This window comes from Oryx dammah, unplaced genomic scaffold, assembly GCF_014754425.2.
Source record: "Oryx dammah isolate SB20612 unplaced genomic scaffold, SCBI_Odam_1.1 HiC_scaffold_3, whole genome shotgun sequence".
Lineage (NCBI taxonomy): Eukaryota > Metazoa > Chordata > Mammalia > Artiodactyla > Bovidae > Oryx > Oryx dammah.
In genome coordinates this window covers 85,994,951-86,019,007 of record NW_024070187.1, presented here as the reverse complement: position 1 = coordinate 86,019,007, position 24,057 = coordinate 85,994,951, and the positions used below count along the sequence as shown (strand labels likewise).

Sequence of the window (24,057 nt, the reverse complement as noted above, 5' to 3'; positions counted from 1 at the left end):
AACTAGTCAAACCATAGCTTTGACTATATGGACTTTTGTTGGCAAATGGATATCTCTGCTTTTTAATATGTTGTCTACGTTTGTAATAGTTTTCCTTCCAAGGAGCCAGTGTCTTTTAATTTCACAGCTGCAATTACCATCTGCAATGATTTTGAAGCCCAAGAAAATAAAATCTGTCACTGTTTTCACTATTTTCCCTTCTATTTGCCATAAAGTTATGGGACTGGATGCCATGAAATGAAGAGTTTAGCCAAGGGAAAAGTTTAGAAGACTTGTGGTAGGCAGGCAGTTGATCTTTGAAAAGCATATAATTGGTCATTGACCAGTAAGACAATCTTCACATCTGGCCTCTAGAAATATTTAATGAGTATCTTCTGAACTTAACACTCCACAATTTTCAACATAGATGGAGAAGCTGACTAAAAATGTAACTAGTTATGCAGTTTGAAAATTTCGTGAAATATATCCATGCAGTTCATCCTCAGTTACTAAGTTGGTATCAATATTCTCTACCACTCATCTGTGATGGTCCTAAGTCCAGGATATAGGCTGGCTTTAAGATTTTCTACTGAGTTCCAGACCACATTAATTTCATCAACCTTCTCAGTTATTATAAATTTAGAGAGCCAGTGAAGAGAATAGCTAGAATAATAGCAGTGGTTAACATTAATGCTAAGTGGTTAACGGACTTCCCTGGTGACTCAGACGGTAAAAGCATCTGCCTACAATAAGGGAGACCCGGGTTCGATCCCTGGGTGGGGAAGATCCCCTGGAGAAGGCAACGGCACCCCACTCCAGTATTCTTGCCTGGAAAATCCCATGGACAGAGGAGCCTGGAAGGCTGCAGTCCATGAGGTGCAAAGAGTCAGACATGACTGAGCGCCTTCACTTCACTTCAGCATTAATGCATGCTACCTTGTGTTTGTTGTTATGGTTAATCCTGCACATCATTTTATTTCACTACAACACTTGTAAAAAAAAAGTGCTAAGAGTTATCACTGCTTACATAGGTGAGAGGTAAGGCTTAGAGGAATAAAATGATTTCCCAAGGTTATACAGCCAAATGAGAGCTGAGTAGGGATTTTATTCCAGAGCTGGTGTGCCCAAACCTTGAAGTGAAGTGAAGTGAAGTCACTCAGTTGTGTCCCACTCTTTGCGACTCCGTGGACTGCAGCCTGCCAGGCTCCTCTGTCCATGGGATTTTCCAGGCAAGAATACTGGAGTGGATTGCCATTGCCTTCTCCAGGGGATCTTCCCAACCCAGGGATCGAACCCGGGTCTCCCGCATTATAGGCAGATGCTTTTACCGTCTGAGCCACCAGGGAAGTCCACCCAAACCTTATCTGACCCCATTTCCCGAAAAGAGGACAACTTCAAGAACCAAATGCTAACCTGATTCCAATGATGGAATGAACAGTAACTGCCTGTGCCTCTCTGGGCAAGTCACAGAACTGGAGGTTTAGTTCTGTTATCTGCAAAATGAAGATAGTGGATTCTGCATTCTACAAGGCCAATCATGAACTCTCAAGTTACGTTATCCTAAAATATACTAGTTATATAGTATTAGTAACAAGAACTTTAAATTAGCTCTAAGGAATCCAAGCTTTGCCACTGAGATTTGGGGCAAACTATTTAACCTCCTCAGTTATTATCTACCTCACTTCAAGGGTTATTTCAATAAGTATCTCAGTGCTTTCAAAATATATGTGTAATGTAGCACATAAAGTACCATCCTATCATCCTCAATAAAATTTATAGCATTAAGATTATGGATTTGAGCAATTGTGATAAATTGGGTTCTCACTTTTCCCCCTTATTACTTAAACATCTAGTCAGCACTATTTTAAGATACTGTTTACTTGAAGTAGGTTTAAACAAAGAGAGACCTCAAGTTTCCATTTGTACACATGAGAAGAGGAGAAATTTTCAAAGACAACACATAAAGAGGAAGGGATAACATGCCCATAAATGCACTAGATAAGCTTCAGTGAAAAGCAGCAATGGTGGGGGTGGGGGTATCTATATATATCCTGATTCTTTTGCAGTTTGACAAAGTTAATGATTGAAATCTCCTAGATTTTCCACTACATTTTCTCCAGCTTGTCTATTTGCTTTGAATGATGATACTTTATCTCTTGTGGCCCAAGGATGACTACCCTTGCTTCTGTGTAGAGATTAATAATTGATTAGTGCATAGCCCGGAATCTTAGTAAAAGGGAATTGGTTACTTTGGGCTGCCATTTTTTTAAACTGGGTAACCTACAGGAGAAGGAGGTGATACAGGACGTGGTGGCAGAAAAATGAAGAGGATCCTGGTTTTCCTCCTTGCTGTAGCCTTTGTGCATGCTCTAGAGAGAGGTAAGATTTCCAGTGCTGTGACCATTTGCAAGAACTTTCACTAGTTTAATTTTGTTACCATTTAAAAGAGGGAGAGAGGGAAGAATAAAAGTAGGTTAACCTTAAATTCAGATGTGACTTATAGTTTTCTAATAGAATAGCCAAGAAGAATCTCATGAAAGAAAGAAAAGCTATATGATTTGTCATTTATCTTTCCCTACTTTCTTAATAACCAAGATCTAAGAAAATGGTTCAAAATTAGAATGTTTTTATTTGTTAAAAGAGAATGCAGAGGGAGGCTGTGATCCATCACTAAGCTTCGTTTTTCACTGCATTGAGAGCACAATGTACCATATCAATAATGCATGAAGTCAACTGATATTTTTTTTTAACTTCTTCAAGGAATCCTCTATATGTAATATTTGAAACCACATTATGGTTTCTAAAATATCTCACATAAAAGAACTTAACAGCTGTGAAATATGACTATTAAGATCTTTGAGCTATATTTCTCATTAAGTTCATTTATCAACTAGTGTCTTCATCTTTGAGCAATATACAACTTTGTGGCAAGTTCCCAAGCTGCAAAATTCATAATCTGTCTTAATTTACTTTCTGGGTGATTCTTTAATGCTTATAAAAGGAATCTGCATTCATCCTGCTTTGAAAAGTTAAAATTTTCGTGTAGTGCTGCCAGTTAACAGCTTTACCCAAGTCATATGTTAGAATGCATATGAACAACATTTAACCAGTGGAATAAAATGTGTGTACCCCAGGAATCAGTTATTAACTGTGACAAGAATAATCTTACTCCTGCCTTTCTTATTCTTTTACATTCACTTTTTAAGAAAATAATCTTCTTTTCTCATTCAAATTATTTTAAAATTTTGTCTTATTCATGTCTGTTACAAGACCTCTGAATAGCCCAGGTACCAAGGAACCCTGAAAGCCTATTCCTTTTCCCAGGGTTTCCCTGGGGCAGATCTGAGCCTGGAAAGTCCTCCTGAACTAGTTTCAGATCTGGATCTTCACAACACAGACAGTCCAGTAATGGTTAAGTTCTGGGACTACATGTGAATGCCAGAATGCGCCACTTTGTTCTACTGACTCAGTAAGTGTACACTGGATTAACTTCAAACAGTTATAGTGCTTTGGAGAATACCAGTATTCTGCAACCTCTTTTTTGACATCCTTTAGTATTCTCTCAGCCCATGATGTAACAGATGCTAAAAACTTCAAGCCAGCTCCCTTGAACTGAACTTCACAATGAACTTGGTTAACTATGTGCCATAGTTCAGATGATGACGCCTGAGACATAAAATACAATTACCTAATAAATGTCCAATATTTGGTGACTGTAGTCCTGAGCCATCAGTCCTCGGTTCACCTAAGCATGACCCAAATACCAAGTTGATGATTTACCTGAAAGCTAGGTGTGTTCACTCCTGGCAGGAAGTGTATGTATTAAAGTAATTGAAAGGAATTTTGGATGCTGGAGGATTGGTTAGGGTTACAATTCTCTCTGTCTAGTTCTTGAGAGTTGATCGATCACCCACCCAAAAAAGAACCCCTTTTCCAAAGTGTATGTCCCTCAACACTCATTTTATAAAGAAGTTTCTATATCCAAATATATTTAAGAAGTAAGCCATACATTAGTCCTTCTTGGCTGGTTTATGATCAATGTTTTTGATTTCTCAGAATTCATAAGACAACAAAACAAGAAGATTTAAGCCAGAGTTTCCCAGACATATGGGCTCTTTCCTAAAATGCCTATATCCTGTAGAAATAGTCTCTGGAAAACATCAGTTCTAAAATGTATACAGTATGAACATTAGCTCCAGTCAGGCCCATACTCGAATATCAAATGGCACTGGGGATTCAGTTCATAAGCCCTTGTATACATCTTGTGAGAGAAGGGCTTACCAAATATGCTAAATCTAAATGATATAATATCCACTGTAGCAGTGAGTGACAAGAAAATTATGTCCACCAATTGCCTCCACTTGGCTTCTGTATTCAAAACTGGATAAAGCACTAATCCAAATTGTATCTTTCCCTCTTCTAAGAAACAAGCAAGAAGGCTACTATACACAGCTTCACAATCACCACAGAAATAATGCTACAAGAAATAAACCACTGCTGTTTATAAGAGCTGTTGTTGGCAAGAACATTTTCCTTTTGCTTTAAGCATTTCATTCTCAGCATAGTTTTATTAAAGTGAAAGTAAAGTTGCTCAGTCATGTCTGACTCTTTGCGACCCCATAGACTGTAGCCTACCAGGCTCCTCTGTCCTTGGGATTTTCCAGGCAATAATAACGGAGTGGGTTGCCATTTCCTTCTCCAAGGGATCTTCCCAACCCAGGGCTCGAACCCGGGTCTCTTACCTTGTAGACAGACACTTTACCATCTGAACCACCAGGGAAATCCAAAGAATAATGAAGTGGATTGCCATTCTCTTCTCTTAGGAGAGCTTCCTGACCCAGGAATTGAACCCAGGTCTCCCACACTGTAGGCAGACGCTTTACCGTCTGAGCCACCAGGGAAGTCAATTTTATTAAACATGATATCAAACAAACAGCAAGAAGAAAGTAAATTTCCCTCAGGTTGCTGGGTAAGCTGTATTTTTCTCCCAGTTACCTGTCAAAACAATCCTAAGACAATATGGTTTAACCCAGTCTTCTTATCCACCACTGAATTATTCTGTTTCTCTTTTCTACAAGTTGACCACCACTTCTTCAGTAGCCATGTGAAAAACAAAGTTGTCCTAAGTTTTATTAAGGAACATAGCTATACAGAATGCTAAAGAGAAGAAATTTAAAGCAAGTAGATATTCTAATTTCCCAGATATGTCTATATATTCTCTCTGCAAAGCAAACATAATGGTGACTGAGGAGGTGACACAGGATTTGAGATCTACATGATGAAAAGAAGACAGCTATGTAAATATCCAGAAGTATGTTTCAAGCAGAAGGAAGCCAGGTGCAAATGTCCTAGGCTAGGAACAAATAGGACCTGAGCTAAGTTCACAAAGCAGCCCAAGTAAAAGCTTAAAGAGGCTTAGATGATAAGGGAAAGGAAGAAGAACTGAAGTCAGAGAAGAATCTAAACTCGATCATCGAAAGCAATGCTGACCTCCTTGGAAATCAATAGCAAAGTTAGGCTTCATTGCTGTCAAGTGCAATGTCAGGCATGCCCTCACCATCCCAGCTGGGCTGGGGGGCTGTGTACACACACTTTAAAAGGCCACAAGCTTGATCTCCATAGGAAGAAGTTGAAATCATTAAAAAGGAACTGCTTGGCCACCCTCTAGTATCTATGGTCACTTCACATGGCTCCCCCCCTCTGTCTGCTCCAAGTTCACATATAGAGAAGGCCTCCCTGACCAACCTACCTACCAGTAGCACCTACTACATTTTTCTCTATTCCCTTACCCCATCTTAGTCTCATTTTGTCTTTAGCACTCATCATCTTATCACCCGCTGTTCATTTGTTTTTTTTGTAATGAAAGTAAGATGTAAAATGTAAATTCCATGAAATCAAGGACATTTTTTGTTCCCAGCTGGAATTCTCAGTTTTAAACACTACTTGCCACATAATACATTTAGTAGACTTTTTTTCTGTGTAAAATTGCAAAATTAAGGTTATTAGAGTACCTACCTCAGAAAATAGTTTTGAGTATTTAAGAGAAATTAAGGGGCTTTCCTGGTGGCTCAGTGGTAAAGAATCCACCTGCCAATGCAGGAGATGTAGGCTTAATTCCTGGGCCAGGAAGATCCCCTGGAGAAGGAAATGACAACCCAACCCAGTATTCTTGCCTGGAGAACTCCATGGACAAAGAAGCCTGTGGGCTGCAGTCCGGGATAGTAAAAGAGTCAGACATGATTTAGAGACTAAACAGCAACAACAAGAAATGTCAACTAAGACACATCACAGATATCATAGAAGGAGTAAATTTTAAGTCTTTTGTTATTTTCATTATAAAGTACTAACACTAGATTTTATGCACTGAATAAAATAGCTAATAATTTACAATGTGCCAGATTAAATCTTTTAGATACATTCTTTTAAAATTACTAGAGCTAATCAATGAATATAGTAAAGTTGCAGGATATAAAATCAACACACAGAAATCCCTTGCATTCCTATACACTAATAATGAGAAAATAGAAAGAGAAATTAAGGAAACAATTCCATTCTCTATTGCAATGAAAAGAATAAAATACTTACGAATATATCTACCTAAAGAAACTAAAGACCTATATATAAAAAACTATAACACTGGTGAAAGAAATCAAAGAGGACACTAATAGATGGAGAAATATACCATGTTCATGGATTGGAAGAATCAATACAGTGAAAATGAGTATACTACCCAAAGCAATCTATAGATTCAAGGCAATCCCTATCAAGCTACCAACAGTATATTTCACACAGCTAAAACAAATAATTTCACATTTGTATGGAAATACAAAAAACCTTGAATAGCCAAAGCAATCTTGGGAAAGAAGAATGGAACTGGAGGAATCAACCTGCCTGACTTCAGGCTCTACTACAAAGCCACAGTCATCAAGACAGTATGGTACTGGCACAAAGACAGAAATATAGATCAATGGAACAAAATAGAAAGCCCAGAGATAAATCCACCCACCTATGATTATACAGTGGAAGTGAGAAATAGATTTAAGGGCCTAGATCTGATAGATAGAGTGCCTGATGAACTATGGAATGAGGTTCGTGACATTGTACAGGAGACAGGGATCAAGACCATCCCCATGGAAAAGAAATGCAAAAAAGCAAAATGGCTGTCTGGGGAGGCCTTACAAATAGCTGAGAAAAGAAGAGAAGCAAAAAGCAAAGGAGAAAAGGAAAAATATAAGCATCTGAATGCAGAGTTCCAAAGAATAGCAAGAAGAAATAAGAAAGCCTTCTTCAGCGATCAATGCAAAGAAGTAGAGGAAAAGAACAGAATGGGAAAGACTAGAGGTCTCTTCAAGAAAATTAGAGATACCAAGGGAACATTTCACGCAAAGATGGGCTCGATAAAGGACAAAAATGGTATAGACCTAACAGAAGCAGAAGATATTAAGAAGAGGTGGCAAGAATACACAGAAGAACTGTACAAAAAAGATATTCATGACCCAGATAATCACGATGGTGTGATCACTCATCTAGAGCCAGACATCTTGGAATGTGAAGTCAAGTGGGTCTTAGAAAGCATCACTATGAACGAAGCTAGTGGAGGTGATGGAATTCCAGTGGAGCTATTTCAAAGCCTGAAAGATGATGCTGTCAAAATGCTGCACTCAATATGCCAGCAAATGTGGAAAACTCAGCAGTAGCCACAGGACTGGAAAAGGTCAGTTTTCATTCTAATCTCAAAGAAAGGCAATGCCAAAGAATGCTCAAACTACTGCACAATTGCACTCATCTCACATGCTAGTAAAGTAATGCTCAAAATTCTCCAAGCTTCAGCAATACGTGAACCATGAACTTCCTGATGTTCAAGCTGATTTTTGAAAAGGCAGAGGAACCAGAGATCAAATTGCCAACATCCGCTGGATCATGGAAAAAGCAAGAGAGTTCCTGAAAAACATCTATTTCTTCTTTATTGACTATGCCAAAGCCTTTGACTGTGTGGATCACACTAAACTGTGGAAGATTCTGAGAGACATGGGAATACCAGACCACCTGACCTGCCTCTTGAGAAATCTGTATGCAGGTCAGGAAGCAACAGTTAGAACTGGATGTGGAACAACAGACTGGTTCCAAATAGGAAAAGGAGTACGTCAAGGCTGTATATCATCACCCTGCTTATGTAACTTATATGCAGAGTACATCATGAGAAATGCTGGACTGGAAGAAACAAGCTGGAATCAAGATTGCTGGGAGAAATATCAATAACCTCAGATATGCAGATGACACCATCCTTATGGCAGAAAGTGAAGATGAGCTAAAAAGCCTCTTGATGAAAGTGAAAGAGGAGAGTGAAAAAGTTGGCTTAAAGCTCAACATTCAGAAAATGAAGATCATGGCATCTGGTCCCATCACTTCATGGCAAATAGATGGGGAAACAGTGGAAACAGTGTCAGACTTTATTTTGGGGGGCTCCAAAATCACTGCAAATGGTGACTGCAGCCATGAAATTAAAAGATGCTTACTCCTTGGAAGAAAAGTTATTACCAACCTAGATAGTATATCCAAAAGCAGAGACATTACTTTGCTAACTAAGGTCCGTCTAGTCAAGGCTATGGTTTTTCCTGTAGTCAGGTATGGATGTGAGAGTTGGACTGTGAAGAAGGCTGAACGCCGAAGAACTCATGCTTTTGAACTGTGGTGTTGAAGAAGACTCTTGAGAGTCCCTTGGACTGCAAGGAGATCCAACCAGTCCATTATAAAGGAGATCAGCCCTGGGATTTCTTTGGAAGGAATGATGCTAAAGCTGAAATTCCAGTACTTTGGCCACCTCATGCGAAGAGTTGACTCACTGGAAAAGACTCTGATGCTGGGAGGGATTGGGGGCAGGAGAAGAAGGGGACGACAGAGGATGAGATGGCTGGATGGCATCACGGACTCAATGGACATGAATCTGAGTGAACTCCAGGAGTTGGTGATGGACAGGAAGGCCTGGTGTGCTGCGATTCATGGGGTCGCAAAGAGTCGGATACGACTGAGTGACTGAACTGAATTGATGGACACCTTATCTTTGTCAAAGGAGGCAAGAATATACAATGGAGAAAAGACAATCTCTTTAACAAGTAGTGCTGGGAAAACTCGTCAACCACCTGTAAAAGAATGAAACTAGAACACTTTCTAACACCATACACAAAAATAAACTCAAAATGGATTAAAGATCTAAATGTAAGATCAGAAACTATAAAACTCGTAGAGGAGAACATAGGCAAAACACTCTCCGACATAAATTATAGCAGGATCCTCTCTGACCCACCTCCCAGTATATTGGAAATAAAGGCAAAAATAAACAGATGGGACCTAATTAAAATTAAAAGCTTCTGCACAACAAAGGAAACTATAAGCAAGGTGAAAAGACAGCCTTCAGAATGGGAGAAAATAATAGCAAATGAAGGAACTGACAAAGAACTAATCTCAAAAATATACAAGCAACTCCTGCAGCTCAATTCCAGAAAAATAAATGACCCAGTCAGAAAATGGGCCAAAGAACTTAACAGACATTTCTCCAAAGAAGACATACAGATGGCTAACAAACACATGAAAAGATGCTCAACATCACTCATTATCAGAGAAATGCAAATCAAAACCACAATGATGTAGCATCTCACGCCAGTCAGAATGGCTGCGATCCAAAAGTCTACAAGCAATAAATGCTGGAGAGGGTGTGGAGAAAAGAGAACCCTCTTACACTGTTGGTGGGAATGAAAACTAGTACAGCCACTGCGGAGAACAGTGTGGAGATTCCTTTAAAAACTGGAAATAGAACTGCCTTATGACCCAGCAATCCCACTGCTGGGCATACACACTGAGGAAACCAGAAGTGAAAGAGACACATGTGCCCCAATGTTCATTGCAGCACTGTTTATAATAGCCAGGAAATGGAAGCAACCTAGATGTCCATCAGCAGACGAATGGATAAGAAAGCTGTGGTACATATATACCATGGAGTATTACTCAGCCATTAAAAAGAATACATTTGAATCAGTTTTAATGAGGTGGATGAAACGAGCCAATTATACAGAGTGAAGTAAGCCAGAAAGAAAAACACCAATACAGTATACTAATGCATATATATGGAATTTAGAAAGATGGTAATGATAACCCTGTGTGCGAGACACCAAAAGAGACACAGATGTATAGAACAGTCTTTTGCACTCTGTGGGAGAGTGAGAGGGTGGGATGACTTGGGAGAATGGCACTGAAACATGTATAATATCATATAAGAAACGAATCACCAGTCCAGGTTCAATGCAGGATACAGGATGCTTGGGACTGGTGCACTGGGATGACCCAGAGGGATGGTATGGGGAGGGAGTTGGGAGGGGGGTTCAGGATGGGGAACACGTGTACACCTGTGGTGGATTTATGCTGACATATGGCAAAACCAATACAATATTGTAAAGTAATTAGCCTCCAATTAAAATAACTAAATTTAAATTAAAAATAAAATAAAATCTTTTAGACACATTCGCTTCATCCTTTCAACACCATGATGAGCTCACTACTGTTATACCCATTTTATAAATGGGAAAATTGAGGAAAATAGGGGTTAAGTAACTTATCCAAAATAACTGAGCTAGTAACTGGCAGAATCAGAATTTTACATTAGTTCATTGGGTTTACAAAAGCAATGCTCACAATCATTGCTTTGCTGCCTCTCATGAGACACGTAGCTGAAACAGTCTTTAACTAATCTTAGGACAAGTATACGAGAGAACCAGTCATTAACACTGATTTAGGGGAAAGTGAGTGAAATTCATTCTGTCCACCAAGGTCATCCACATTTGATCCAAACCTCAGTTCATCCCTATTCCATGAAACCGGCTCTGTCTTCTAAACTTCCCTATCTTTAGGGCACTGTCACCTCTAAGCCAACTATGTTCAGTCTTGTAGAGCATTGTTGGATTTTATTCTATCCATTTGTTAATCCATACTCAATCACTTCTATATTCTAAATATTTTAGCCCTGAAATATATCAGCCTTACACAGAGCCTTTTCAGTGGTCCCTTTTGTCTGTCGCCCTTGCCCTCTGCATATCTCTAGTTCTTAACACCTGGAAACACTCTTACCTGCATGCTAAGTTGCTTCCCAGTCATGTCCAACTCTTTGTGACTCTGTGGACTGTAGCTCATCAGGTTCCTCTATCCATGGGATTTTCCAGGCAAGAATACTGGAGTGGGTTGCCATGCCCTCCTCCAGGGGATCTTCCCAACCCAGGGATCAAACCCAGATCTCTTACATCTCCTGTATAGGCAGACAGCTTCTTTACCAGTACAGTTCCATTTCCTTACACTCTCCTTGTGCAGGTTCTTGCTCCCCTTCATCTAGCTATTGTAATGGCTTCCCTAATCAAAACCCTACCTCCCATCACTTCCCCAAACAATTCAAACTAAAAAACAATGCAAAATTTGGCATAATGTGGTAAGTAGAAATCAAAACTGAATTATTTCCAAAGTAAAATCACTACTGAGGGGCTAATGAAATGATACTGATGGAATAGACATAAATTTGAGCAAACTCCAGGAGATAGTTGAGGACAGAGGAGCCTGAAGTGCTATAGTCCATGGGGGTCACAAAGAGTTGGACACAACTTACCAACTGAAAAACAACAATGAAACAATAGGGGTGAACATGCATAGCCAGCTAGTGGGATTCTAGGAATCAGACTGTCTTAAACAAATCCACAAACAATTCTGGTATCTGTTTGGAGTCACCTAATGGTGAGTACAATCTCAGGCTTAAATAGGCTGAGAAAGAGCATCCTCCAAAAATGTCAACGTCAAAATGCCTGGAACCTGCAAAAACCCTAGCTTACATCACAAAGGGAATTAAGGTTGCAGGGAAAAAGGTTGCCTATCAGCTGTTCTTAAAACAGAAAAATACAGAAAGTATTATCTGAGTAGGGCCAATGCAATCACAAGAGAGAAACAGAAGAGAATCAGTCAGAGGAAGACGTGCTAAAGAGAAAAGGCACAGAGAGGTACAAAGTCACCAGTTTTGAAAATGGAGGAAGGGGCTCTTGAGCCCAGAAGCATAGGTGTCTAGAGGCTGGAGCAGGCAAGGAAATGAATTCTCTCCTAGAGCTTCCAAAGCAAAAAGAATTCTTAAAGAGGTGGGAATACCAGACCAACTGACCTGCCTCCTGAGAAATCTGTAGGAAGGTCAAGAAGTGACAGAACTGGACACGGAACAACAGACTGGTTCCAAATAGGGAAAGGAGTACGTCAAGACTGTATATTGTCACCCTGCTTATTTAACTTATATGCAGAGTACATCGTATGAAATGCCACAATAGATGAAGCACAAGCTGGAATCAATATCAATAACTTCAGATATGCAGATGACACCACCCTTATAGCAGAAAGCGAAGAACTAAAGAACCTCTTGATGAAAGTGAAAGAGGAGAGTGAGAAAGATGGCTTAAAGCTCAACATTCAGAAAACTAAGATTATGAAATCCTGTCCCATCACTTCATGGCAGATAGAGGAAACAGTGGAAACAGTGAGAGACTTTATTTGGGGGGGGGGGTGGAGGGGACTCAAAAATCATTTGTAGATGGTGACTGCAGCCATGAAATTAAAAGATGCTTGCTACTTGGAAGAAAAGCTATGACCAACCTAGATTACATATTAAACAGCAGAGACATTACTTTCCTAACAAAGGTTCATCTAGTCAAAGCTATGGTTTTTCTAGTAGTCATGTATGGATGTGAGAGTTGGACCATAAAGAAAGCTGACCACCAAAGAATTGATGCTTTTGAAGTGTAGTGTTGGAGAAGACTCTTGAGAGTCCCTTGGACTGCAAGGAGATGCAACCAGTCCATCCTAAAGGAAATCAACCTTAAACATTCATTGGAAGGACTGATGCTGAAGCTGAAACTACAATACTTTGGCCACTTGATGTGAAGAACTGACTCATTTGAAAAGACGCTGATACTGGGAAAGGCTGAACACAGGAGGAGAAGGGGACGACAGAGGGTGAGATGGTTGGATGACATCACTGACTCGAAGGACATGAGTTTGACCAAGCTCTAGTAGTCGGTGATGGACAGGGAAGCCTGGAATGCTGCAGTCCATGGTGTCGCAAAGAGTCAGACACAGCTGAGCAACTGAACTGAACTAGAGCCTTCAGAAGAACAGAGCCCTGCTGACACCTTGATTTTTGCCCAGTGAGATCTGTGTCAGACTACCCAACCAAAATATTAGGTAGTAAGTGTAAGCCATTAAATGTGTGGTAATTTATTACTGTAGCAATAGAAATACAGCACTGTAGGTTTCCAGGCCCTGTGACTTCCCAAAGGAAAGAGTCAATGAGTGAAAGCATCTCACTTTTGATAGATTACAGTTTCATTGACCAAATCCGGGGGGAGTTGTCCAGGAGGTAACTGGGATACATGTTAACTCTATTCCCTGATTCCTAGGAGTTAGGTTTTTACCTTCTCTACCATTTTCCTCTGGCCAGAAAGTAATTTAGCCTACCATCTGAGAGAAGGATTGCAGCAAGTTATATGGGATCCTGATCACAAGGCATATAAATTGTATTTCATACTATGAACTGGCTGTAGATTTTTACCATGAGAAGAACTGCTAACATTCATTGAGTTTTAACCATGTTTTGTTGTGGTTCAGTTGCTCAGTTATGTCAGACTCTTCACAACCCCATGGACTGCAGCATGCCAAGCCTCCCTTGCCCTTCACTATCTCCCAGAGTTTGCTCAAACTCATGTCCATTGAGTGAGTGATGCCATCCTACTATCTCATTCTCTGTTGCCCCCTTCTCTTCCTGCCTTCGATCTTTCCCAGCATCAGGATCTTTTCCAATGATTTGGCTCTTCGCATTAGGTGGACAAAGTATTGTAGCTTCAGCTTCAGCATCAGCATCAGTCCTTCCAATGAATATTCAGGGTTGATTTCCTTTAGGATTGACTGGCTTGATGCCCTTGCAGTCCATATTAGGCAGGAGATATGCTATATATTTTTACCTAAATTAACATATTTCATAGAACAGCCTTAATAGCAAGGTACTATTTCACTTAGATCCTAAGATTACTCTCCCTTGAATACAACTCCAAGTTGTTCATACCTGCACATGAATGTATTTCAGTAAATACCTCATTACCTTAAAAAAATAAGTAAAACTTTGGTGATCACCTTTTCTAGTATTTAAGTCCCTCACTTCAGTTTTATTGGATTATTCGTTCTCCAGATATGCTTGATTTTCTAAACTTCAGATTTTTTTTTCATGTTGTTCTCTCCACTTAAAATTCCTCTCCCAATTCATTTATCCCTGTTAACATCCTGCCCATCATTCATGGTCCATTTCAAGTGATAGTTCCTTCCACAAGTCTTTCTAAAGGCTCTCTTCCATTCCAGGAGTTCATATGCTTTGTTTCAATATCTTCTATGGCAACGATCACCATTGCTGCTACTGGTATTGTGGTCTTCTTCTTATCTATCAGACCTCAGTTCCTTAAGTATTGGTGGCTTTCAAATTTCTTATATGGTGCTTTATCATGTTATTTATTCTTATGCTGTTTTAAAAACCAAGACCTGTAATGCATTCTAAGTTTCCAAGTCAGGATACCAAAGACAACACTGTCACTCATGCCAAAGGTGGGAAAGGAAACTTGCTCCTTTATCTTCACCTCTGCAAAAGCCTTTGTAGATGACAAGGTGCTCAATTTGTGACGCGAAGGAGGGGTGAAATGAGATGCATGGAGAAAGAATGCCTCCGCTGGGACTTTGGTGAATGTAGCATCTATATGGGCTACCACCCATGTTGAACCCAAAGATATCACATTTGAGTGAGTCTATGAGGCCATCCTCTACTGCAATTGTAGTATCTGGGCAGCTGACCCATTGCTATGCTATCTTCTACTATTTGTGAATTTTCAACATCTGAAATGTTCCATTGATGGCAGCCTAAGAGGTACAGTTAATTTCTTCTAGATTAGTCAGTAGAAGTTATGTAGACCTCTAGGTTCAATGTTAAAAAGAATTTAATTTCTGCCCATTGACTTAAACTCAAAACCACATACCTGCCAGCAAATATCAGTATGAAACCAGATCAGTGGGTTAAATAATAATGATTTAAAATGTCAATGGAAATGAGCCCCCCCAAAGAAAACTGGGGGAAAAATGAAATAAAAGTACTAATTTGATTACCACTTCTTCATTGACAGTGTTTTTAGTGACATCTCAGTTTTTTGTGATTTTTTTCCTTTAATTTCGATAAACAGAGCAACTTCCTAAATTACTCAACAATGTTTAATTTCTCAACTAAAACCACTACCGTGAATATCTAGCCCAACTAGTCCAAACGAATAGTACAAACCTTATCCTTTAAGTCTAAAAAAATAAAATAAAAGCATGAGTATACTGACCTTTTCTGACATAGATGAGTCTGTCAGTGCAGAATGGAAATAAAAATGTCAAAGGAATAAAACTGCAAAAATGTAAATGCCCAACAGCTCTGGAAGCCCATGATTCTCTAGAACATATCAGGAAAATAGCAACTTAAGACAGTTCTTAGCATCCTGCTTATTTTTTTTTTAATTCAGTTCAGTATTATTTAGGCTCTAACCATAGCTACTGCTATACAGCTTTCCTAGAGGATCAATATGGTTTTAGAGAAAGATTATAACAATAGTTGAAACATTCAAAATACCCTAAAGTTTGTATCACCATAATGAGTATCATGTCATCTATCCCCACTAGAGTAAAAGTTCCACAAGGGCAAGATCATGTCTATTTTGCTCTTTACTGTATATTTAGTACTGAACCCAATGCCTGGCACAGAGTAAGTCCTCAAAACACGTCTGTCCCATGTATGAGCAAGTATTGTCAGCTGTGTTGAGATAGGCAAGAGATGCATGAAGCAGTAAAGATTTCTCAAAAGTAAACCAAATGTTTTCAGAATCCCAGAATGAGGCACAAGTTACCAGAATGTTTTGCAATACAGATAGAAAAGGGGCGTGCTACTGCAAAAAGCAATTCTGTTAAGGACATTTGTAAACATTGAGTGCTGAGGAATCAGGATGTGAAAATGATTTTCCAGTGTCACCAGGATTATGCTAATATTTACCAGAGCTGCCTCAAAGTCCAGACTGTCCTCTTCCTAGCCACATGACACATGAAAGAACAGAGTATGTCATTTGAAATTCATTCGATATAGGGTTTAATCATATGAATCAAAGTGAGCTCAACTGCTGTGAAAACATTATGCAGTATTCCATGGAATAAGGAATCGATTTATAATAAACTGCATTTCAAATTAACTTCACTATTTGTTACTTTTTAGAAGATGAAAAAGTGATTAGCATACTCACTTAGCCGATTAAGCTCCAGATCTTCTCTTTGAATAAATGAATTTTTTTTTTGTCAGAAATATTTAAATTAATCCACCTGAAAGATACACGGTGTAACAGCTTCCTCTACGGGTTACTTTTGTAAGAGCAGTTTTATCTTATATTTTAAATTCCTTCAGTGCCTCTTTTGGGCTTTTTCCCTTGCTTCTGTCTTGCCCAAGGCTGAATATTCCAAGCAAACATGGTTCCAAAACCATTTTAAGTCTTGTGTAGTTGATCTAGCTTCTCAGCTTTCTGTCATTCTAACTAATAATAGTTATCATTCTAACGAAAAATACACATGGATTCCAATGTGCTTCTGTACAGACACAGTTGACTTAATTAAAGCTGTTTAAACTACTGTTTAAACAGTAGTGTCAGCTTGCACTACATCCACATGCGCTCACCTTCTCAACACACTGAGTGAAACTCTGCTCCCTTAGTGAAGTGAGAAACCTGGAAAGCTAGAAACAAAATAGTTCCTTAAACGTTCAGAGGCGTCCCCACTTAATGCAGGCTCTCATTTTGCATTTTATTGACTGGTCACAATAAAACAAAAGTGACCTCTGATGTTTTATAGGGAGAGTTTATTAAACAAAGTTAGCCCGTTTGCATTGAGAATAAATGAGTTCTTATTCCAGCTATGTTTTTGTGTAGCTTGAAATGATAAGCTTTGGAAAAAAGATTCTATATAATTTCTTACTCTTACTGTTTCAAGAAGGGGTGACTTTGTAACTTTTAGAAGTGACCTGGAAGATCATGAGGATATAATTGTGTACTAAATCCAGGAATCTATAATGTATGTATGCACCCATACTTAGTCACTTGGTTGTGTCCAACTCTTTGTGACCCCATGAACTGTAGCCCACCTGGCTCCTCTGTCCATGGGATTTTTCAGGCAAGAATACTAGAGTGGGTTGCCATTTCCTCCTCCAGGGGATATTCCCAACTCAGGGATTGAACCTGAGTCTCCTGTGTTTCCTGCATTGCAGAAGGATTATTTACCCACAAAATTATCAGGGAAGCCCCCAATATACTGTTATTTAAACTCCATTTCAATATTTCTAGGACAAAACAAACTCGCTTCAAAGAGCTGTTCATCATTTCAGTTATTAATTAGACACAGCTATAAAATTCTCTCACACTGAACTAAAATCTACTGTCAGCCATTTCTCTCAGCTCTACCCAGAAATAACAAATGTTGTTGACATCCTCATACTACCTCTTCTGTCCTTATAGGAGGACAGCTGTATCCTAAAATCTTTCCCTCTGTGCCCTAATCTTCAGCCCCACCATATACCAGTAATGATTAACAGAAAATTCCTGCTTCATTTTGACCTTTTGAAACTGACAATACCCAACCTTGTAAATGAGTTACTAAATTACAGGAAATGTACTAGATATGAAGGTTTTCAGATAGTCAATAGAGTATAAAAAGCTACTGTCAATCCTAGTGTTTTATCCTACTTTCCAAGATAATGTGATATTTGATTATGCAGGGTTTTATATACTTTGTGATTTTGATGGTATTTGAATTAATCCCTTATTACAAAATGACACTTAAGAAAGTTTTTGTCCCTCAATTCTGACTTCTCACCTTGGATATATACTTTAAACAGTTCACCTGAAAGACTTAGGGTGCCACAGCTTCCTCTATGAGCAGTTTTCACTGAAATCAGGCATTTTCCCCAGTAATTCAAACAAATCCTAAAGAAAGTCTTTTTAAAAGGGAAAAAAACAATCTTCCCTGGTCAGTATCCAACCATTACCACCTCCACTACAAATCATAAAACAAGAATTTCTACATATAAACAATATATGATATAAAATAGATAACTAATAAGAACTTACTGTATAGCACAGAGAACTCAATACTCTGTAATGGCCCATATGGGAAAATGATCTAAAAATAGAGTAAATATATGTATAACTGATTTACTTTGCTGTACACCTGAAACTAACACATCATTGTAAATCAACTATATTCCAATTTAAAAATAAGAATTTCTACCCTGTGTTATATGTATTTATTCTTCTGTAGAGTTGAGGCAAGGACATCTAGGCAGTAAAAGGCACACCGGTAGTTGCCATCATATCACCCAAGATGGATTTCCCAATATTTAAATCCAGGAGGATGAGTTATTAAACATCAGAACAATTTAGAATAGGAACTGGGCCATTTATATACTTATTTTTTAAAATATAGCATCAAAATATTGGGAAAATTCCTAGACTTACTTGAATGAATGGTGAATCAGGGACAAATATTGACTGCCTTCCCTGTGTTCTCCTACTGTATATATAATAGGTATGTTGAAAACATGGGTCTCACCATCAACAAAGTACTCATTCTCTGTGGGAACTATCTCTTCCCAACCACTTGGAGGGACTTGAAAGTAGGGCTTTTATTTTTCTGATCACACAAATTAGGTCTTATGGTCCTTTTGAACCTCAAAATAACCACCTTATAACAGTCATGGAAATTTCTGGTTAGTTTAATCATCGAAAATTTGTAAATTGAAACGTGTTCCTTTTTATGGATGAGTAGTATTCCACCATATATATGTACCACAGCTTTATTCATTCATCTGTCAAGGAGTAGGAAAGGGTGAAAGATAGGAGGAAGGTTCAAGAGGGAGAGGACATATGTATACCTATGGCTAATTCATGTTGTCAAATGCCAGAAACCAAACCAATATTGTAAAGCACTTATCATTCAATTAAAAATAAATTTTTAAAAAATTGTAAATTCATTTAAAGTGCAAAGTTTGATTCCCCCAGGTGATTTGTATTTCAGTCTTGTTGCCTTTAGTGGCAAAGGGGATGATATACACTCCTCTGCCTGTTCTCTTCTCCTTCATCCTACTCTCTAGGCTGCATTTAGTTCCTCCAGGGTTAACACAAGAGGAAAAGAAGCCAGCAGGAAAGGTAAGCAGCAGCAAATCTCATTCAGTGGAACTGGTGAGGTAGCGTTCCTTTCTCTGGTTACGGATGTTCAGAGTTAACACATTCTTTTTGTGGGTTCTTTGGAGATCTCTTTCCCCATCATCCCTGGTGATCACTCACATCATCTGGCAACTTAAGATTGGCCCTTTGATTTTCAAATTGTCTGCATCTGCACAAAGGCATCCTACTGTTGGTAGCCTACTGCCTTCTAAATAAATGTCTCCCCACTTCAAAAAAAAAAAAACAAAAACGAAGTAGGATGATTCCAGGCCAGTTTTGCTCTCCTGCCCAATCAGCATCAGGTACACAGGCCACCGCAGAGTCTCCCACCACAGCCCAACCTCTGTTGCCCCAGGCCACTTACCCAGCCCTTCTAAATGTACAGATTTCTCAAGGCTGAATCAGATAGCTGACCATGCCACTGCATCTTCCAAGGATCACCTATCAAGGTCTGAATGTGTTCTTTGAAGCCCCTCTTACGATTCTTGAAGTGAAGAGAAGCACTCTCTTACCACTCTTCCAAACCCATCACATGGACTGACAACTTTCCCCCAAAATTATTTTGCCTAATTTCCAATTTTTCCCTCAGCTTACCCAGGCTTCTGTTAGAGAGTCTGGAGGTGTGAATGAAGCAAGAGTGGCAACACCAGGTCTCACACCCCTCCTTGAAAGGCCTGTATGACTGTGCCTAGTACTTCACTTTGGAATGTAGACATGCTCTCCATTTATTTTCTTCTTGGTTCATTTGAGCCCTTGGATGAATCTGAAGCAAAGAAGAGGGAGGGATAAAAAGCTTTCTTTTAACATTATCATAAAGAAGGCTGGATGCCGAAGAATTGATGCTTTTGAACTGCGGTGTTAGAGAAGACTCTTGAGAGTCCCTTGGACTGCAAGAAGATCCAACCAGTCCATCCTAAAAGAAATCAACCCTGAATATTCATTGGAAGGACTGATGTTGAAGCTGAAGCTCCAATACTTTGGCCACCTGATGTGAAGAGCTGACTCATTAGAAAATATCCTGATGCTGGAAAAGATTGAAGGCGGGAGGAGAAGGGGATGACAGATTATGAGATGGTTGAATGGCATCATCGACCCAATGGACATGGGTTTGAGCAAGCTCTGGTAGTTGGTGATGGACAGGGAGGCCTGGCGTGCTGCAGTCCAGGGGGTCACAAAGAGTCAGAGATGACTGAGCAACCTAACAACAAAAAGAACACTTCCAATTTACTAGTTTGCATATATATTTTGATTCACCTACTTTCAGTATTATTTCATTCTTTTTCTTAACTTAATTTTCATTAAAGTTTATAGAATGCCATCAAATAGTATGTTATCAAATTCTGATCCACTGTGAGAAACAGAAAAGCATGCCCAAAATGAAGCTGCACAAAGATATTAAGAAAATGTTAGTTTCATATCAATGAATCATGTCCCTTTGTATATGCACATTTAATGGAACATTCATTTAAAGAGGAAAGATTCAATTTTTCTATTTCTGATTGTTAGGTAGAGATTATGAGAAAGATAAAGTCTGCAAGGAACTTGCCAGCCTGGGAAAAGATGACTTCACATCTTTGTAAGTATGATGTATTCATTCACTTCCTGGTTACCTGACCTTGAGTGAAGCTCAGTGTGAGGTAACTTCAATTCAGCTTCAGTGGCTAAGCTGAGCTCCACTGAGATTAAGAGGATAGAGTCCCAGGGTCAACGTGGGCAGAGACATTAGGCATATGGAGGCCATCCAAAGATGCAAGCTGAACTACCACTACCATGGTCTGAGAATTTGTTTTAAGTTTACTAATGAGTTGAGAGCAAGCATAGTTTTCTAAGGCGAATTAAAAGGCAGCAGTACATGCTAGGACTATGGCAAACAGCATAACAAGGGCAAGAACAGGTTCATTCAGAGAAGCTTGAGAGAGGAAAGAACATGAGGCTGGTTTGATGGAACCCCTCAACTCCATCTTCTACTGCTTTACAAGATGAGGTTTTGTTCTAAGTGAACCTATTTTTAAAGTTAATGTCCTATTTTTATTGGTCACAAACGTGTGTGCAAAATTCCACTAAAAAAAAACAATGGAAGAGAATTCATATTAAAATATGCACAAATATGAAGACTTAAAAATTCTGCATATGTTCATTTTTCTCCTCAGGTCAATGGTCCTATACAGCAGAAAATTTCCCAGTGGCACCTTTGAACAGATCAGCCATCTTGTGAACGAAGTTGTCTCCTTAACAATAACCTGCTGTGCTGAAGGGGCTGATCCTGACTGCTATGACAACAGGGTAGGGATATGTGGTTGGCCTCATCTGTTGTGGCCCATAGAACAGAGTCGAGATAGACCTTTACATCATATCTTGGGGAAATCTCAGACACCAACCCACCTACTCCAAGTTTAGGGGAAATATGAAACCTATTATCTCAGAACTAAAATTTATTCTAGTATAGTGAATCAGTTTTGCCCATTGTACCTACAAGTTTCAAATGAGAAAACTGGGGTGTAGTTCATGAACCTCCTGAAATAATTCTAATATTCTGTATCTCTTAGAAGCCTACCAACACACATACCTGTTTCATGCCAAGACTGGTACCAACTGCCCTGGAAAAACTTAGCATTGGTTTCAAACTATTGTGGGGTTCAAAAACTGCCCTATATAAACACACACACTAAGTTCTGCATTTTCTCCATTAGAGTATATCTGCAGAAATTTAAAATGCTGAAATGACAGTTTTCAGAATATAGACAATAGCTAAAAAAGGTGGGACTACATGTGTTTCTAGCAATTTACTGATACTGTCATCAAGCCAAATAAAAATGGCATCTAACTACATCTTGATAAATGCTTCTATAGGCAAATATCTCCCTGTTCAAAGCTGCAGCAGTTAGCCAACAGAAACAATGTTCCAAAGATCTGATTAGAATATATTCTACACAGTGACTCTTACCCATTAATTGCTTTATCTGGCCCTTATTTACTTTCTAAGAATTTTAACATTTTCTCCCATAAACCACAAAAGCACAGTATTTCAACCCTACTTTCTGCACTATGTTAAAATAAACAAGCAAGCTACCAATTGTAATCGAAACAGAGCACATTTTTATTTCCATTTTATTTTATATATTTGCTAACCCATCCATTGACCAAAGATGGGCTCCAAGATTGTTAGAGACAGATCATAAGAACAGAAATGGCATTGATGTTTTTTGGATTACATCTTCCTTCTCCTGTTGTTCAAAGCAATTTTCTTCTATAAATATGTTACTTTCTTTGTAAACTTTTCTTATTTGGAAGAAAGTAATAAAGGAAAAATAAGGAAGTTGCCAGGCAAAGAAATGGTGAAAGTTTCACTGTTCTGGTTTACAAAACTAGTATCACATTGGTTTCCTTCACTGACAGGAAAGATCTTTAGAAGTTTTGTCCTAAAGAGATAACTTATAAAGTAAGCATAAAGATGTCAAAGTCTTTTTCCCATGTAAATCCTCAAATAATTTTTTCCATGATGACTATTTCTATTCCATGCATCAAATTATTCCAGATGTCAAATTCTTCCCAGAAAGAACAGTTTGTTGCTACAATTGTTTGGTGGTATTACCATGGGCTTAATCTGCCCACATGAATCAGTCTACCATTGTTGAGGCAGTAAATTAAGCTGTAGCACTGCTTCAACTATGATACACAGGAAAATAAACTTTGGGGCTTTGGGAAAAAACAGAAATTCAGGCCTCATCTTTGACCTACTGAATCAGAATTTCTGTGTTATGCAGCTCAGGCTGTTCCAATTTTTATACAGTCTGTGATATGATGCAAAAGTAAGTTCAAGAACCACTGTGTTCAAGAACACAGATCAATGTTGAAGACCAAGGAAGTCAAGGATTAAGAGTCTGTTCAAGTAACAAAGGGAAGGGAGGGGGGCAAAGAGAGATCACCATTCTCAGCATAGTATTTAGAACAGAATGCAGATGGCAGATCATATCAGAATCAATGGAGCTTTTTAAAAGGACCTTCCTCATCTTCAGAGATGTCAATATCCCCATGGAGAAACACTAAACTAGAGAATCCAACCTCTAAAGGCTGTAGTCACACATCATCCACTCATTAATGAAGGTTTTCTTTAGGTCCTACTCTGAGTCTTAACATAAGACTCTGTACTTGCCTGTAACTAGAATTATGCAACTTGTCATAGACAACTTTGTTTCCAATGAGAGTTTTCAAATTTAGAGCTAAGATGCTATACCAGGTGGAGAACTACAAGCCCAGAAATTGTATGTATGTGAGCTGTTTTTCCTTTCTCATCCTAGACTTCAGCATTGTCTGACAAGTCCTGCGAAAGCAACTCTCCATTCCCAGTGCACCCTGGAACTCCTGAGTGCTGCACCCACGAGGGCCTTGAAAGGAAGCTCTGCATGGCTGCCCTGAAGCATCAGCCACAAGAATTTCCAACTTACGTAGAGCCAACAAATGATGAGATCTGTGAGGCATTCAGGAACGATCCCAAGGGATTTGCTGATCAGTAAGTAGCTTTCATCACATGTAAAACTTCAGGATAAAAAATAACAAACATGTTTAAACTAACCCCCTACTCTGTACAGACACCTTTTACACCATACCACAACCCAGACAATTTCCAATAACAGAAAATTGGCTGTTACCCAAGACAGCCCATCTTCGTCAGTGCTGATTATTATAAATGCCTTTTCTCAGATGAAGATGAAAGCAACTTTCCCAAACCCCACCTTCT

At 38.9% G+C, this 24,057-nt stretch overlaps 1 protein-coding gene across 1 annotated transcript in view; it reads left to right on the top strand.

The window, feature by feature from the left end:
- The first annotated feature begins 2,123 nt into the window (after window positions 1–2,123).
- GC (GC vitamin D binding protein) overlaps window positions 2,124–24,057 on the top strand; it is a 44,882-nt gene continuing 22,948 nt past the window's right edge. Inside the window, exons 1-4 of the mRNA XM_040237037.1 lie at window positions 2,124–2,358; window positions 20,826–20,895; window positions 21,470–21,602; window positions 23,618–23,829. Coding sequence (XP_040092971.1) covers window positions 2,301–2,358; window positions 20,826–20,895; window positions 21,470–21,602; window positions 23,618–23,829 — 473 coding nt within the window. The 5' untranslated portion in view covers window positions 2,124–2,300. The remainder of the gene's footprint in view (window positions 2,359–20,825; window positions 20,896–21,469; window positions 21,603–23,617; window positions 23,830–24,057) is intronic.